General features: G+C 29.5%; 3 protein-coding genes across 3 annotated transcripts; 2 read left to right on the forward strand and 1 right to left on the reverse strand.

The window, feature by feature from the left end:
- Nucleotides 1-1,290: 1,290 nt before the first annotated feature.
- Nucleotides 1,291-4,336, reverse strand: LOC134828912 (tyrosine-protein kinase RYK). The gene is made up of 6 exons (XM_063841902.1): nt 4,228-4,336; nt 4,032-4,159; nt 3,717-3,972; nt 2,569-2,901; nt 1,555-2,509; nt 1,291-1,503 (listed from the first exon to the last, which is right to left on the reverse strand). The coding sequence occupies exons 1-6, from the start codon at nt 4,334-4,336 to the stop codon at nt 1,392-1,394; spliced, it is 1,893 nt and encodes a 630-aa protein (XP_063697972.1). The 3' UTR covers nt 1,291-1,391.
- Nucleotides 4,337-7,839: 3,503 nt separating this feature from the next.
- LOC134829819 (uncharacterized) lies at nt 7,840-10,220 on the forward strand. Its single transcript, XM_063843093.1, has 2 exons — nt 7,840-9,582; nt 9,641-10,220. Exons 1-2 carry the CDS (start codon nt 8,365-8,367, stop codon nt 9,848-9,850), a joined length of 1,428 nt encoding a protein of 475 aa, XP_063699163.1. The 5' UTR covers nt 7,840-8,364; the 3' UTR covers nt 9,851-10,220.
- Nucleotides 10,221-14,163: 3,943 nt separating this feature from the next.
- LOC134831096 (lysosome membrane protein 2-like) lies at nt 14,164-17,279 on the forward strand. The gene is made up of 7 exons (XM_063844743.1): nt 14,164-14,447; nt 14,550-14,950; nt 15,924-16,127; nt 16,178-16,568; nt 16,630-16,755; nt 16,809-16,933; nt 16,997-17,279. Exons 1-7 carry the CDS (start codon nt 14,327-14,329, stop codon nt 17,186-17,188), a joined length of 1,560 nt encoding a protein of 519 aa, XP_063700813.1. The 5' UTR covers nt 14,164-14,326; the 3' UTR covers nt 17,189-17,279.
- The last annotated feature ends 7 nt before the right edge of the window (nt 17,280-17,286 follow it).

Below are 17,286 nucleotides of genomic sequence, written 5' to 3' on the forward strand. Positions count from 1 at the left end.
TTTATTTATTTATTTTTATAAAAACAGCGTTAATTCAAGATTTATTTTCAATTTTTTTTACCTGCATTGTTTGAATTCTTATAAATAGTAAATTTTTAAACGGATTTGAACAGAGAGGGAATTTTTCCCTTATGTGACTGGTTTTTTTTTTAGTGAAGGGATTGTTTTGTTAGTGATTGAGGGGAACAAGTAGAAACACTTAAAAACTATCAATTTTAATTTTTAGATGAAGGATTTGAAGGTTAAGTGACGCATTTTTATTATTTATTTTAATTTAAATTTAACGAAATTTATTTTTTAGCATCAAGATTTAATTTTTTTTAAATTAATTTAAAAATTAATTAAAATTAAATTTATATTTTTTTTAATAATTAAATTATTTACATATTTTATATTAATTAAATAAATAAATTATTAAAAAATAATTATTTATTTAATTTAAATTAATTAATTAAATAACTTTAAAATAATATTTTTAATTAAATTAATTAATAAAGATTTTAAATTAAATAAAAAATAATTTATTATTTAATTTATTTTTAATTAATTAATTATTATTAATTTTAATAAATAAATTATTTTAATTAAATTAAATAAAAATATTATTTGAATTAAAATAAAATAAATTAAATATCATAAAATAACCAAAATTATTTTAAATAATATTTTTTGAACAAAAAAATTAATTAAATTAATAAAAATATTTTTTTTAAAATCGGAAATTATTATTTTTGATCAAATAATTTTTCTTTTTAAATAAAATTTGGTTAAAATTTGAATAAAAAAATTATTTTTAAAAATTAAGACTTCTAAATTAATGAAAAATAAATCACTTTTACCCCAAATCCTTCATAGAAAATTAAAACATTTTCCGTTTTTTTGCAATTTTTGTGTAAATACACTTTAGTTACGTATATAAGTAGTACATAGTATTTAGTAGTAGTAGATTCACAGCAAGAATCCGTATGGCAATAATTTATTTTTTTTTCAACTTAAACATAATTAATTGCGCACTGAAGCTCGAGACACTAGAAAAAAGCAAATTTTTAACAACATTTAATTATAACTTAGTATTTTTTTACAATTCAAGACTTTCGAAAAAATCTCGAACGAAACTTAATTTTACCTTAACACTTTAAAATAGAAGCAATAATTAACTAGAAAAATGAGCTAGAATAAGATTTAACAGCAGTTAAGGTACAGAACATAAATTCGACAGTTACTGAGTTAAGAATATTTTAAAAATAGAATTAATACTGAGTAAGAAATTTCCATTTGTGGCAGTAGATTTGTGCATTTTTAACCATTTTCTGTGCATTTTTTGAGCACGTGTTGTTCTAATTCAATGTTTTTTGGCATCTAATGTGAAAAGTTAAAGTCTTCCGGTGTGTTTAAATGTATTTTCCGAGGTCATCGAAGAGCTCATGCAAGTAAGTGAGCATTTGGATGAGGGTCGGGCGATAATCGGGATCTGCGGACCAACATGACGACATGATTCTGAAACTATTTAAAGGTATTAGAACAGTTTTTCATGCGAAAAAATAATTTTCTTACAATTTATCCGGGCAATTTTTAGGTTGTGTCAGTCGAAATCCATCCGACAAGTAAGGTAAAAGTTCAAAAGCATCGACTTCTTCGTAGGGGATCGTTGCCAATGTCGCCAATTCCCAAAATAAGACGCCCAATTGCCAGACATCCGATGCCGTGGTGACTTGACGTCGTTCCAGCGCCTCCAAGGACATCCATTTGATCGGTCGATTCTCGTTGTCGCCCGTGCAATGATATTCCGCCGAGAATAAATCCTTCGCCAGCGCGTTATCGCCGATGCAAACGTTCGCCCCGATTGTAATCCAGCAATTTCGTGTCGCAATATCGCCATGCAGCAAATTATTGTTGTGCATGTGGAGCAAACCGCGTGTGATGTGCAAGGCAATGTCGACTAATTGACGCGTATTCAGCGGGATGCCGTTCGCAATGTGAATTCCGTCGCGATAATTCGTCAAATAGGACTTTAAATTGTCTTTTGGCAAGTCATACGCGACTTTTGGTGGTCCCGACAAGTCCGCGAATGCCGCAATGGGAAAAAGTAAATTTGGATGCTGCATATCGGCGAGTAAGGAAGCATCAGCAAGCAGGAATGAGACTTGCGTAAGAGTTGCATTCTCGACGACGGTTTTTACGAGCGCAGGACGCAGTTGCCCAACACCTTCGTGCAAATTTCCTCGAAAAATTCTTCCGTAAGTGCCTTGATGGAGCAAAATATCGGTTTCTATCAAATCTGAAGCAACTGCCATCGCTTTTAACTTGTCCGTGTTGAGTTTTTTGTTATGCGAAGCCCTGCTATGAAGACTTTTCGATGGAGTTGACAAAGTACAGACTTGCGTAACTTGCGACGAGGCATAATAAGATATCTTAGAAGAAGCCACAGACTCTGCTTTGTCATATAAATGCGGTTCTTGGTACTCTCCGTTGAGATTTGTCGTCGCATAAGGTGAAGGACCTCGAAACCCTACAAAAAAATTAAATTTATTCAAAAATTTTCTTAAAAAATCATTTTTAGGTACTTACAACTATAAGTCGTCTTCGTAATGTCCGGCATTTGATATTTATTCAAGCTAGCAATTGTCGCATAAGATCCCGATGCCACGCTCGAAGGTCGAAAGTTCGGATCTAGCTTGATAATAACACTTTGTGGTCCATTGTAACCAGCATTGGCGTATGTCGCACGAAAAGTTGTCGGCGATGACATGTAAGAGCGTTTTTTGTTGCGGAAATAGGAGATGCCAGCAGCGAGTGCCAAGGTCATTGTGATGAAAAAGGTAAAAGTTGCAGCGACAAATGCACTCGAGTCGTCCTCGTGGTTGAGTTTGATGGTTTTTGTTGTTTGTGATAGGGCGACATCTGAAAAAAAGTGAAATTTTAGGTTTTAATTAGATTCAATTCACGGAGTTTTGTGAAATTTGTTTAAAAAATTTGATGAAAAAAAATTTTTAGATCATTTATTGACTGAAAATTTTGAAATTTAGTCAAAAATTGATCTAAATTCATCAAAATTTATAAAAATCCTTCAAGAATTTTAAAAGAATTATTTAATTTGAGCCTTTTTCTGTTGAATATCTTAAAATTTATTCATTATCTGATCAAAATTTATCAATTTTGCTTAAAATTTTTATCAAAAAACGAAAAATTTGATTCATGACTGAACGAAAATCGGTTGTTCTGACAGCTAATTGTTCAAAAATTACTAAATTTGTTCAAAAGTTGAAGGAATTTTGTTAATTTCAAGTCTTCGTTGATTAAAAATTGCTAAATTTAATCGGAATTCAACCAAAAATCGTATATTTTGATGAAGTTTTTAAAGAAATTTATTTAAAATCGTAAAAAATTCTAAATTTTCTTTAAAAAAAATAATTTTTATTATTTAAATTAGACCGAAAATTTCAAAAAATTTTAAGATTTCGGTATCAAATTAGCAAAAACTCTTCATTTTGATAAAAAATTCATTAAAGTCAGTCAAAAACTGCAAGAAAAATTTCAAATTTTTGGTTCAATTCAGATCCAATAGACCAAAAAAGGTCCATTTTGATACAAATTTCATTAAATTTTTTCAGCATCTGAACAAAAATGTTGAAATTTGAGGCTCAATTACTCAAATACGATTCATTTAAGTCAAAAATTCACTGATTCTAATTAAATTTCACAAAAATTAAACTCACCTTTCAACTTCAATCCATGCTCCAAGCAAATCTTATTCCTCTTCACACTAAAATTAACCTCTCCCTCATCCGTAGACCCGACAATCGTAAAGTGAACTTGCATATCCACCTGTTGTGACACATTTCCAAAGCAATGCAAGTGCAGCGAAAACGTTCTTTTCGAAAACGGCAAGAATCCTTTTGACGGAATGCTCAACGAAGGCGGCGCCAATGCATTTTGCGTGAGATTATACTCAATGGAAATCTTATAATGCAGCTAAAAACAAAAAAAAATATTAAAAAATAATTTTTTAGGTAAGAAAATTCAACATTTACCGCTTGTTGTGCCAAATTCTGCCACGTAAACTCGAGCTCCTCGATCGTATTGTTCACCGTCAACACATAACCCACCGCATAGTTGTTGACAATTCCATTTTTCACGTAATACAACTCCGTATCCAAGCCTAAAGGACAAAAGAAAATTTATTTTTCATGAATTTAAACAAGGGTCGCTATGAAATTCGATACTTACCCATTAATTTCTTCACTTCCGTCGAATCGAGCAAGATGTTAAAGTGACCAGCGATAGAATGGAGATTCAGTAGAAACAGTAAAAGGTTGAAAAGTTGCTTAAAATTCATTTTTAGACGAGATTTTGGGCGTTACATAAGTTAAAAAATGCAGAATTTTTAATTTTTAAATTTCTAAAAATTCCCATTGAAAGTCAATTTCCGCGTTAATTGACCCCAATTGACTAGTTTGCGAATTATTTTATCGAGGGACGCCATTTTCTGTGTGTAAATTTTCACTCTAAATAATTTTATCAATTTTTTCTGGTATACATGATGTTCAAAAGAGGCACTTTTAATGGTTAATTGATCTTTTTTTGCAGATTTTTGTCGGTTTCACGGAGTTAATTCTAATAATTGCTCTAAAAAATGGGCATTTCGCGTCAATTTCTTCGGCGAGAGACAAGGAGAAGGTTTGAAAGGTGAGACACTACTGAAAAATCGCACGAATTTCTATGGAGACGACATGCGCCGCGCATTCTGAGGGAAGCGAAATGAGGGAAAAATGGGAAATGAAAGTGAAATGCAATAAATAACATCTGTTCGGTGTGTGTTTCGAGTCCTGTGTGTGTGACTCATCGATTATTTTCCGTTTTTTTGTGTGCCGTTTTGTGTAAATGGAAAGTTCTGACACTTGTTACATTGTGCATTAATATGCAGCACGTGTGTTTGTACTTGAACAGTGGAAAATTTAACGTACGAGGTGAAGATATTTTTATTGGGGGAGAAAAATTCGATTAATTCCGTTTGAAAAATGCTTTGAAGTAATGCGAAATAGGCAGGAAACTCATTAATGGACCCTTGGGACTGTCAAAACCGGCAATTTTTGATTTTTTTGGCGACTTTGATGAGGGTTGACGAAAAGTTTTGACGTTGGGTGGTACCCAATGTGGCGAGATATCAATCAAAATTGCATCATTTTTGACTTTTACAACGTAACTTGAGGCATTTTAATTAAAATTCATCAAATTTGCCTAAAAATTTCTTAAAATTTTATGAAAAGACGTTGAATTTTTTGAATTTTTTTCGATATTTTGCGAGTTTTACATCTCTAAGAGGCGATTTTATTCACATTTAATATTTTTTATATTAAAAAGTCTTATCTCTTACTTTTTATTATAGGAAATGTGCCCTTTAAGCCCCAGCCAAAGCACATCAGCTGTGATTTCGTAAGAACATAAACAATTCCTCGCTGGTTTTAGTGAAGGAATTCAACCAAATCGGAATAATTTGTGATAATTTCTAGTTAAAAGTTACCGGTAAGGCTTTCAAAGTCAAAATTTTCAACATTTTTGTTGAATTTCATAAGAATTTCGGTCAATGACTTGTTGTTAAGCGATGATTCAGAGTTCTTATAAGAAGTTCAACACAAAAATTTCACAATTTCCAGTAATAATTGTTGTTTTATGATTCATTTCAGACAAAGATGTGGCCACTTATTATGGCATTTGCGAGGAGAAATGCTCCATTCATCACATTGCCGTTCGCGTTCGTCATCGGAGTGATCGGATATAACTTGGAGAGTATTTTGTCAGATAAACATACGCCGTATAGCAGTAAGTGATGTTCTTTCAAGGGCATTTTAGGTTGATGCAGGAACGGGTTATAGAAGGGAATGTTATAAATGATCGAGTTTTTTTGTTAAAAATCGATTTAAAAGAATTATTTAGTCACTTTTCTTTAAATTTGAACACAAAAATTCGAAAATTTTGATACTTTGAAGAACTTTTCAGCACATTTTGTGGATTTTTGTAGCTGTTTGGTGCAGATTTTAGTCCAAGATGCTTCTTTTAGGTCATTTGAAGATCTAAAATGAGAAGTTTTTAAGAAAAAAATTTCAAAAGAACCTTTAGGAGACCAAAAAATTCACATTTTATACTGAAATTTTCCTCTTTTCACCAAAGCTTTCTTCTAAAACTCATTTAAAAGTCATTACAACCCATCAAAAAGACAATTTTTTTTTAAAAATCCACAATTCAGTCTAAAATTTTAGATTTTTTCTCATTATAATCCCAAATTTTATTTTTTTTTTCAGAATCCATTCAAGAATCCCGTGCGGAGCGCATCGCCAGCGAACTAGACGATCCCACAAAAGTAGATAAACTGAGACTTAACGAGAATGTCCTTGGCAGGAACCTGTCGCCGTCATTACAGAAGTGAAACTCGTCTAGTACCTGACAAAAACTCTACTTAGTTGACTATTAATTTTAAAAATAAATGCATTTTTAAAAAAACGTTTTGTCTAATCACCCGACTGATTCACGTTCACTTTCAACTTATGGCTTAGGTCGCTTCAAATTTAATTTAAAATTTTTTGTTTAATTTTTTTTCCTTTATCAAATTGCGATAAAAAAAATATATATAAAAAAAAAATTTTTAAATATTAAAAAAAATATAAAAAAAAAATTAAAAAAATATTTTAAAAAAATATAAAAAATAAAAAAATAAATAAAAAATAATAAAATGAAAATTGTCTATGAAAAAATATTTAAAAATTAATTTTTTGTAAAAATAAATTTTTATTAATTTTTTAATACCTATTTTTTTATAAAAAATGACAAAAATTCATTAAAAATTTTCATTTTATTATTTTTTTTTAATTTTAATCGATTTTTAAGCTATTTTTATCGCAATTTGATAATTTAAAATGAAATTTAAGACATTTGTAGCGAAAAGTTTTGAAAAAAATGCTCAATAATTTCATAAAAAAAAATTTTGAGAGAAAAATTCGTCAAAAATTACGTAAAAAATTATTAAAAAAATTTTTTTTTAAATATTAAAAATATCCTTTAAAAATAATAAATTCAACCCCGAAAATTCATTTTTTATTAATTTTTTAAATTATTTTATTAAATTTTTATTTTTGGGGCTTAAAACAAAATTTTTAAATTAAATTTGCAGCACCTTATCGCAAAAAAAATAAAAATTAAATCTAAATTTAGCCCATTCTTGTTCCATTGACATCATAAACCAAATAATATTCAAACGTGATATGTAAAAAAGCATAAAAATAGAACGACACGCAATTGGTCACGTACAAAGGATTTTCCCGCCTTTACATGGACACGTGACGCGTGGAATTTCAAACTGGAAAACTTTTAAAATTTTCTACCAAGTTTTCATTGGAAAAGGTCAAAAACCATATTCATTGCTCAATGAAGCTAAAAAATACAAAACTTTCGCTTTTTCTTTGTTTATTTTCCCTCGCAACGGAAATAACGAAAACATTTTTTGAGTTGGCGCTTTTTCAGTTGCGGTCGTTATGCGAACTAAACTAGGGCGATTTCGTTATAAAAAAGTGATTTTCGCTGGTGTGAGGTAAATTTTTTATTATTTTTTTGATGTTTTTGTTAATTTTTTGTATTTTTAGGGATTTTATGGTCAAAAATTGTTAAAAATTAAAAATATTTTTTATTTTTAGTAAAAATTTAAGAAAAATCATTTAAAATTGAGTCATGGAGTAAATTTGTGCAATCATGACGCGATCGTTGTCACCCGTGCCAGTCGTTGTCGAGCTGTCTGATTCCCAATGTTGAAATTGCTCGACTAAGGCAGTATTTCTGTATTAATATCATTGAAACAAAGATGGATTCACATTAAAAATTTTTTCGTACGAAATATTTTACCAAAAATAATGGCTATTAAACGTGAAAAACCTGAAAAAACTCTCAAAAAATCAATCGTAACTGCAAGTGAAGTAAATTTGTGTGCTCGAAATTGTGAAAATCGTAAAAATAACGCAAAAATCGTGAAAAATTTGTTTTTTGACGCAACAACCTTTCGTTTTCGTCGAATCAGTAGCAGCAGTAGAAATATCACGAAGAACAAGTTATTAACCAGTAGACACAAAAATCGCAGAGACGTTCAAGGACAAATTCAAACAGTGAAAAAAAGAGACTTTTTGCGAAAAAATCAAAACTTATTAGTGACTGGAACGCGATTGTGGTTTCCAAAATGACATAAGGACAAATTATAAAAAATGTGAACATTAAAAAAATATTTTTAGTCAAAACAAAAAAAAAATCGTTGAATCATTAAATTGCAAAACACACACAAAAAAAAAGTTAAATTAAATTTCAATAATTTTTTCCGCTTCGCAAATGGATACAACGACACTCCGACAACGTTCAGCGTTCATGACGTCGTTTCCAGGTCGCAAGGGAATTTTCAACAGTCCTTTCGCCGCCGTCAATCATCGTAATTTTGCCACTTCATCATCAGCGAACGCGTTGCCTTATCTGGGCGTCGTTCACGATTCGTCAGCTGACACGGTTCAAGGTCATCATCCGCAACAGCAGTCCGACTCAAAAAGCGATATGGGAGGATTAGTGTCGATTTTGGGGAGTCTTCCATTAGTTGGGGTCGTGCAAAAACTTTTTACAAGCTTTTTTTCGCCCGCCGCCTCGCCAGAAAAATCAAAAATGGAAGAAAATCGCGAATCACCAAAGAAATGCTCGCCCGCCAGTGACGAGCCAATGAGCATTTCGACGTACATCAAAAATCTAGAGACAAACTGTGATAATTGTGGCGACAGAGACGCCCTGCCACGCAAGCGAACCACCACACAGGGCTTCGTAACGGTGCTGCAACCGCCTACGGCTGCCCAAAAACGTGCCTCGCCCTTCAACCCGAACCATTTCTACCACAAAAGCAAGGTGGCGGAGAAAAATCGGCTGGAAAAGCAACGTCACAACATCCGGTGCGACATCCACGACGATTTTGATGCCATTAGCAGTGGCGACGACGACGATTTCGACCCGATTACGGACGAAACGCAGTTCGCCAGCTTCGAAATTGCCGCAGGAATCTCCCCGAAACTCACAGTTGTCTACAAATCTAGTCCCGATGCCAAGAAATCATCGCCAAACGGATTTATTTTCTCGCTCGAAGACTTTCCCGTGATCCCGGAACGGCGCAACTCGATGAAAGGCAGTCCGAAACGCACGCCCGTGGCGAAAGCGAGCTGTTATCGACGCCAGGACAGCTTGAGCTCCGCTACCGATGACGATTTTGTCGTTTTTGATCATGATTCGGTGCAAAATACGCCGAGCTCGGGTACGGGACAACAACCGTCGCTCAAGTCGTTGTTGATCAATCGACTGAAATGTCGTCAGCGGCAAATTTCCGAGTGCAGCGACGATAGTTGTGTCATCTTTTTCGACCACGATGGGCAATCCGATTGTTGGAGTGACGAGGATTTGTCGGAAGCTGAAGAGGCGGACGAGACTTCGAGCGATGATGATGAAGATGATGACTCCGTAGACACCTTAGATGCGAATCGGCAACCAGATAGTGGCTTTGATGAACACGAGAAAAAAGTAAGACCCTGAAAAAAATCATTTTTTTAACAAAAAATTACCGAAAAACTCATTTTAGGTCCGTTTCAACCTCAAACCAGAAGTGCATGTGATGCGAACGTGGGACTATGCCTATCGCCGAGCACGAGTGGGTCCCTGGGAATGCTGTGCACGCGATCGAGAACGCTTCAACAAACGGATCGCCGACACGGAGAAACAAATTTCGCATGTTTTTGCGCCGGAACATCGTCAACGCATCTACGAGGAGCGATTTTCAGCTGTGAATTAATTGATTTTTGACTTGAGACAAATGCAAAAATATGATTTAACGTTTTTATTTATCCGCGAGGTCACATTTAAACCTAGTTAACACACATAATTTAATCTTTAAAGGGAAATTTATTTAGTTTTAGTTTAAATTTATCATTATTCAATCCAATTAAATGAAGAAAAAAAATCTAAAAATATGAAATAATCTAATTTGAATAAAAATTTTAATAGAAATCGTAAGTTTTTATCATGAAGACCCAAAAAACGCACCACAGAAAAATTGAAAAAAAACCACAAATCCAAATTTTATCCGTAAGATTATTCTGAATTTATAGTTAATTGCATGAAAATTGCTGTAAATTACTTGTAAATGTTGTAAATTTAAGAAAATCAATCGATATTGTAAAAAAAATCATTGAAATTAATGCTAAAAAAATATTATATTATATTATTAGTTCGTAAAAATGAAGAAGAAAAAATATATTAATATATAATTATCATAAAAAATTAACCAGATTTTATTTTTTTCAATAAGGGTTTTTGGTTAGATCGATAAGAAAATCGAGTTCACGTGATTTTTAGAACGCAAAAGTGGTCAAAGGTCGTTTTTGACGTAGAAAAGTTGTGAATTTCTTTGTTCCGAGCGTTTAATCAAGCGTTACACGTTCTAACAACATGTTTCGAGATATTTACAGAATTTAACATGATGAATCACAATAAAGCGGAGGCATGTAAACAAATGAGAATAACAAGCAGTTTGTTGATTGTTCATTTAGAACCTTGCTTGACGATGTTGAGGAATTTGTTGAGATGTTTTTTTCATTGAATGTGGATTATTTTGCTGCTAAGTGATTTTTCAAGATGAGGTTTAAAAAAAAATATTTTTAAAATTTAACAATTTTATTTTTAAAAAATAATTTTTATTCATTTTTTATATTTTTCAATATTTTTTCAAAAATTTTCTTTATAAAAAAAATCGATTTTGGCTCCAAAAAAATTTTTTTTAATTTAATTTTTTATTAAATTTAATTTTTTATTTAATTTATTTTATTTTATTTTATTTAATTTATTTTATTTTTTTAAAAAAATTTATTTTTATTTTTATTTTATTTTATTTTTTTTTATTATTTTTTAAAAAATTAAATAATTTAAATTTTGTAAATGGTTCCTTGACACTTAACTTAATTTTTTCTCGAAAATCGTGTCTATTTAATCAGTTGTTCAAACAAACAGAACTTATTTTTATTTTGTTTCTACCGTAAAACTTAAACTATTGTCACGTTTTGAATAAAAATTGTCTTTAACCTGATTGAACTCACGTGTGAAGTTTTTTGCAATAGAAATAATTAGAAAAAAAAATAAAAAATTATTATTTGAAGAAGAGCTTTAAGAAATTTACCTTCAAAAAAATTTTTTTGACGCCACATCACGAAATAACTAATTTTAATCTACAATGTTGCATTAATTGCATCATCCATTGTTGAATTGTTGGTGATTGCATAGACAAGTTTTCTATGAGATAAAGGTCGTAGTTATTTTTTTTTATTTTTGAGGAATGTTTATTTAAGATTAAGAAAAATATGTTGACAAGTGATAAGAGAAGGGTATTTTAAAATCAGGTAATTATTTTTCTATGGGATCATATTTAAATGAATAGTTCTGAGTCATATTTCAAGTTGCACAGTGGGCCAAAATTGAATTTCTTTTAGCAAAAAAATAGTTTTTATTAAAAATAAAATTATACTGTATTAATTTTCAACTGAAAATTCACTAAAAATTTGGAACTGGAAAAAATTTTCCTTTGATCTAGTTTTTTTGTGAAAATTGTGTCAAAGCCGTTTTTGTCAAATCTTGCTCCAAATGGATAAAAATTTATCAGAGGGCTCTAATTTATCATTTTTAATCATTTTTCAACTCAAAACTGCCAAAAAATTGAAACTGAAAAAAAAATTTTCCTTTGACATAGTTTTGTTTTGAAAACTAAATCAAGAAAAAAACCAAATCAAAAACTGTGTCAAAAACTGTGTCAAAGCAATTTTTGTCAAATCTTGCTCCAAATGGATAAAAATTTGTCAGAGGGCTCTAATTTATCATTTTTAATTATTTTTCACTCAAAACTGCCAAAAAATTGAAACTGAAAAAAAATTTTTTTATTTGACATAGTTTTGTTTTGAAAACTAAATCAAGAAAAAAACCAAATCAAAAACTATGTCAAAAACTGTGTCAAAGCCATTTTTGTCAAATCTTGCTCCAAATGGTTAAAAAATTTTCAGAGGGCTCTAATTTATCATTTTTAATCATTTTATAACTCAAAACTGCCAAAAAATTGAAACTGAAAAAATTTTTTTCCTTTGACATAGTTTTGTTTTGAAAACTAAATCAAGAGAAAAACCAAATCAAAAACTGTGTCAAAAACTGTGTCAAAGCCTTTTTTGACAAATCTTGCTCCAAATGGATAAAAATTTGTCAGAGGGCTCTAATTTATCATTTTTAATAATTTTATAACTCAAAACTGCCAAAAAATTGAAACTGAAAAAAATTTTTTTATTTGACATAGTTTTGTTTTGAAAACTAAATCAAGAAAAAAACCAAATCAAAAACTGTGTCAAAAACTGTGTCAAAGCCATTTTTGACAAATCTTGCTCCAAATGGATAAAAATTTGTCAGAGGGCTCTAATTTATCATTTTTAATCATTTTTCAACTCAAAACTGCCAAAAAATTGAAACTGAAAAAAAAATTTTTTTTTTTTGACATAGTTTTGTTTTGAAAACTAAATCAAGACCAAAAAAACTATGTCAAAAACTGTGTCAAAGCCATTTTTGTCAAATCTTGCTCCAAATGGATAAAATATATTCAAAAGTTGTATTTTGAAATTTTTCAACTATTTTCAATTTTGTTATTAAATTTTTCTCCCATTTTTAATGAGAAAAATGTTTATAAAACTTTTCTCAAAAAATTCTTAAAATTAAATTTTGAAAAAATTTGAAAAATAAGCATGCTGAAGAAAATGTAATTTAATTTAATTTGGAATATTTACTGAAATTTTAGTTTTGCAATTTAGTAAAATGTCAATTATTCAATAATAATCTCATAAAAAAATTTGAAATATTTATGCAAAATAAAATTTTAATGAATTTCCTAATAATATCTATATTTATTTAATTCTATAGTTTTTGATTTAAATGTTATTCAAAAAAAGTTTATGTTTTGTTGTGGAAATTAAAAAAAAAAAATAAAGAATTTAGAATCGATTTATTAAAACTCTAAAAACATTGAAAATTCAAAAATTTTCAGGTCGAAAATTTTCAAAATTTTTATTTTTTTTATTAAAATTCTTTATGCTCGATTTTTTTTTTTCAAATAATAAGTCATACTGAAGATAATTTTTAAAAAAATTTTATTGAATATTCTAATATTAAGTAGGTATCTAAAATGCAAGAAAATACTCAAATTAAAAAAAATTAAAATGTTTTTAAATTTTATTTCATTGGAAATTACTTCAAGTCAAGTACTTCAATTGACATCAGATATTTTTATTTTTGTATGGTTTTAGTGAAAAATATTGATTTTAAGTGAACTTTTTAATTATTTAATTTAATTTAAGTAATTAAAATTTATTTTTTTAACTAAATTATATAAAAATATTAATTTATTTAAAAGCTAATTGAAAGTATTAAAATTAATATTAAATTCAAAAATATTTGATTGGAAAAAAAATATAAAGGAAAAAAAATTATTTATAATCAAAATTGGTACAAATTATCAAAAAAAAAATTCTATCAATGTGCTTCAAGAGATAATTTCAACAAAAAAAAAAATCTTTAAAAAAATGAACTCAAAAATAAATAAATATTTCTGAAAAAAATATCAAAAATAAAAAAAAAACAAACAAAAAAAATGATAATTTACCGTCGTCAGCTGTTAAAACTCATCACAATATTCATCCATTCATTAAAAAATCACATACATTGTCTAAAAATTGTCGTAGGTCAGTTCTCACTCGTCTACATGAATTTTTAATGCGAACACTGCACTACAACCCCCTCAAACTCTTCTAAGTATATACCTCTCGACTACTTACGCATCGCTTACATTCACAAAATAATTCCATGCCATTATCAAAATTGTCATTTATTTACTACTTTACTACCACTGACGTCGCTTCTCTCTATTCAGCATCTCGTACTGCCGGCGTTCGACGTTTTGCGGAGATGATGATAATAAATAATAAGCGAATCTCTTTAAAAAGAGTCAAAAACATATCAACATAATTGTATTTATTTATTTATTAATGAATTGCGGCAGATTAAGTCGATTTAGTCAGTAACGGATTGCGCAAAGTGTCGGATCGCAAAAAATCTTTAAAAAAAATAATTTCGCCGGTTTCGACTTTCTTCGCGAAAAAAAAGTTAATTTAATAGAACGTCATTCGTGATTTGATGAGCGATCAATTCAGTCGCATCTATTCAGTGATAAGGAGGAATTACGCGAAAAATGTCTGAAGACGATGCCGAACGGAACAACAACAAAGATCCAGAAGCGAAAATTAACGCTGCGATAAAATCGAGGACGGTCGATGCTCAGGAAACTCGAGGACGATGCAAAAGGAATTGCGGTAAGTCATTCACTTCGCATCAGATTTTTTTTAGTTTCAAGGACGCAACCCAAATTTTTAAGCTTTATCTCCCGTCTAACGCGATGCGCGACACACTTTTAGGCCTATCAACGTTAGTCATTTTGATTTTTTTCAATATTATCTGCGGAATTTTCCTCTTGCGCGTGTCCTTGTACGAGATTCTCATGGCAGACCGGATGTTGATGCGGCCCGGCATGCCAGCGTATGAATTTTGGAAGAACCCCGAGCCGGAAGTGATCGTGAAGATGCATGTTTTTAACATTACCAATGCGGAGGATTTTCTTGCGGAACGGGATTCGAAGATAAAGTTGGCAGAAGTCGGTCCAGTGGTTTATCAGGAGATTTTGAAACACACGGATGTGGTTTTTAATGAAAATTCAACGTTGTCGTATAAAGCAACAAAGACCTTGGTTTACAGGGAGGACTTGAATGAGCCCGGGATATTGAATGAAACGATAATTGTTCCAAATATGGCCACTTTGGTAAGGATAAAAATTTTTTTTTAGAAAATTTTTAATGATAAAATTAAAAATTTTTTTATCAAAAAATATTTTAATGAAAAAATTAGGAAAAAAAAAATTTTAAAAAAATATAAATTTATATTTTTATAAAAAAAAATTAAGGAGCAAAACCTATAATTTTTATTTATTTATTTAAAGTAATAACTTAATCAATTTCAATTTAATTTAATTATTTTTTTTTAATTCCATGAAAAATTAGGGAAAAAATATTTTTAGTGAATTTTTATGAACAAATCTTAAATTTATTTATTTATTATTTTTTTTTTGTGAAAAGGTTAAGGAATAATTTTTTTATAACTCTAATTTGGAAATTATAAATTTTAAATTAATTTGATTTATTTAATTATTTTTTTATTTTATGTTCTTTTAATTAAAAAAATGGAATTTAAATTAAATTTTTAAATTATTTTTTTTTTTAAATTTAATTTAAAAATTTTTTTTTTAATTTAAAATTATTTTAATGAGTTTTTCTTATAATTTTTATTAATTCTATTTAATCTAAGGAATTTTAAAATAATTTCATTTAATTTAATTTTAATAAAAAAAAAAATAAAAATTTCATTTTTTTTAGTAATTTATATTATGAAAAATATTAAAAAAAAAATATTTTTTTATCATTTTAATTTTTTTTTTTACTTTAACAATTTAAATTAATTTTTATTTAATTTAATTAATTTTAATTTATTTTTTTTTAATAATATCCAAAAGAATTTTCAATTAATAATACTTATTTGAGGGTTGATCAATTTGGCTTCTTGTTAAAATTTAACAATAAAAAATTTTAAATTAAGAATTTAATTGAAAAAATTAAAATTTTTAATTTTTTTTTCATATATTTTTTAATTTGAGCTCATTAAGAAGAAAATATTATATTTTTGATTAAAAGCAACTTAATTTTTTAATAAAAATCAAAAAATTATTTTTTTTTTTAAAGGGAATCGCCTCATACCTCAATGACGCTGGATATTTCGTAAATTTGGCGGCAAAATCACTCATGTACAAATACGACGAAGAGCCTTTGCGTAAAATGACGGTCTACGATTACCTCTGGAATTACAAAAGTGACGTCTTATCCACTGCAAAAATATTTGGAGGATCCGTTTTAGTCCCCGTAGAAAATATGGGAGTGCTTTACAATGTAAGAATTAAATTTTTCATAATTTTTTATTCACCAAATGATTTTTTTAGATTTACAAAAACTGGTCCGATCACTTGAACGTGAAAATGGGTCCCAAATACCCCAGCAGTGAATTTTTCCATCTTCTTTCTTATAATTACCGTACCACAGTGCCTGGATTCAAGCTCGAACATGGGGATTGTAACGCTACGATCCTCGAAGCCACCGAAGGAGCAATTTATCCGCAACGTTTGACCAAAAATTCGACACTTTTCTACTGGCGGAAGACTTTGTGTCGTCCTGCGACGCTGTTTTTCGAGGAAGAAGTGCAAAAAGGACCTCTGTTAGGGTATAAATATGTACTGCGGAATGACGTTTACGATCATCCTGACGACAAAGAAGACTGTTATCGCGGGAAAAATCTCCCCGATGGGCTGAGTGACTTACAAAAGTGCTTTCATAGTAAGGCATTAACTGAAATTTTATAAAAAAAAAATATTTTTATTAAAATTTTATATTTTAGATTTCCCAGTTGCGGCATCAAAACCACATTTTTACGGCAGAAACGGATCGTGGATGGAGAAATTGAGTGGTTTATCGCCGAAACGAGAGCTGCACGACAGCTATGTCATCGTTGAACCACAAATGGGTAAAATTTCCATCAATTAAATTAAATTTTTCTACTAAAAAAATTGATTTTAGGAACTCCCATCGATCAAGTTGCCAGATCTCAAAGTAATTTAATCATCAAACAGCTAAGTGTGGCATATCCACTTAAAATGAGGCTCTTCTCCGACACAATTCTTCCAATGTTTTGGGTAGAAATCGTAAGTTTTTAATTTTTTTCGTCATTTTTAGTCAAAATTATTCAAAAAATTGAAATTTTTTAGCACCAGCCGGACCTTACGCCATTAATTAAGAATGTGATCAACTTCACAATTAACATTTTGCCAAAGTACGAAGGGTTTTTGGGTCCAATTTGTCTCGTAAGTGCCCTCGTATTCACAATTATTTTAATAAAATGCGTCAAAAGTGATAAAAACTCGGGAAAAAAGATAAAATTAAAAAAGGGATCAATTTAAATTAAGTAGGGGAAAGTGTCAAGTAGTGCCAAAAGTAGATTAATTTTTTATTTTTATGATTTTTTAGTAAAATTTAAGGGTTATTATTAAATTTTTTT

The sequence above is a fragment of the Culicoides brevitarsis genome, chromosome 2 (assembly GCF_036172545.1).
Source record: "Culicoides brevitarsis isolate CSIRO-B50_1 chromosome 2, AGI_CSIRO_Cbre_v1, whole genome shotgun sequence".
Lineage (NCBI taxonomy): Eukaryota > Metazoa > Arthropoda > Insecta > Diptera > Ceratopogonidae > Culicoides > Culicoides brevitarsis.

Coding starts and splice junctions, on each gene's coding strand:
- LOC134828912 (XM_063841902.1), bottom strand. CDS start 4,336: ATGAATTTTAAGCAACTTTTCAACCTTTTACTGTTTCTACTGAATCTC. Junction 3,973..4,031: donor AGAATTTGGCACAACAAGCG/GTAAATGTTGAA, acceptor TTTTGTTTTTAG/CTGCATTATAAGATTTCCAT. Junction 2,510..2,568: donor TACGAAGACGACTTATAGTT/GTAAGTACCTAA, acceptor ATTTTTTTGTAG/GGTTTCGAGGTCCTTCACCT.
- LOC134829819 (XM_063843093.1), top strand. CDS start 8,365: ATGGATACAACGACACTCCGACAACGTTCAGCGTTCATGACGTCGTTT. Junction 9,583..9,640: donor TTGATGAACACGAGAAAAAA/GTAAGACCCTGA, acceptor AACTCATTTTAG/GTCCGTTTCAACCTCAAACC.
- LOC134831096 (XM_063844743.1), top strand. CDS start 14,327: ATGTCTGAAGACGATGCCGAACGGAACAACAACAAAGATCCAGAAGCG. Junction 16,128..16,177: donor ATATGGGAGTGCTTTACAAT/GTAAGAATTAAA, acceptor TGATTTTTTTAG/ATTTACAAAAACTGGTCCGA. Junction 16,569..16,629: donor CTTACAAAAGTGCTTTCATA/GTAAGGCATTAA, acceptor TTTATATTTTAG/ATTTCCCAGTTGCGGCATCA.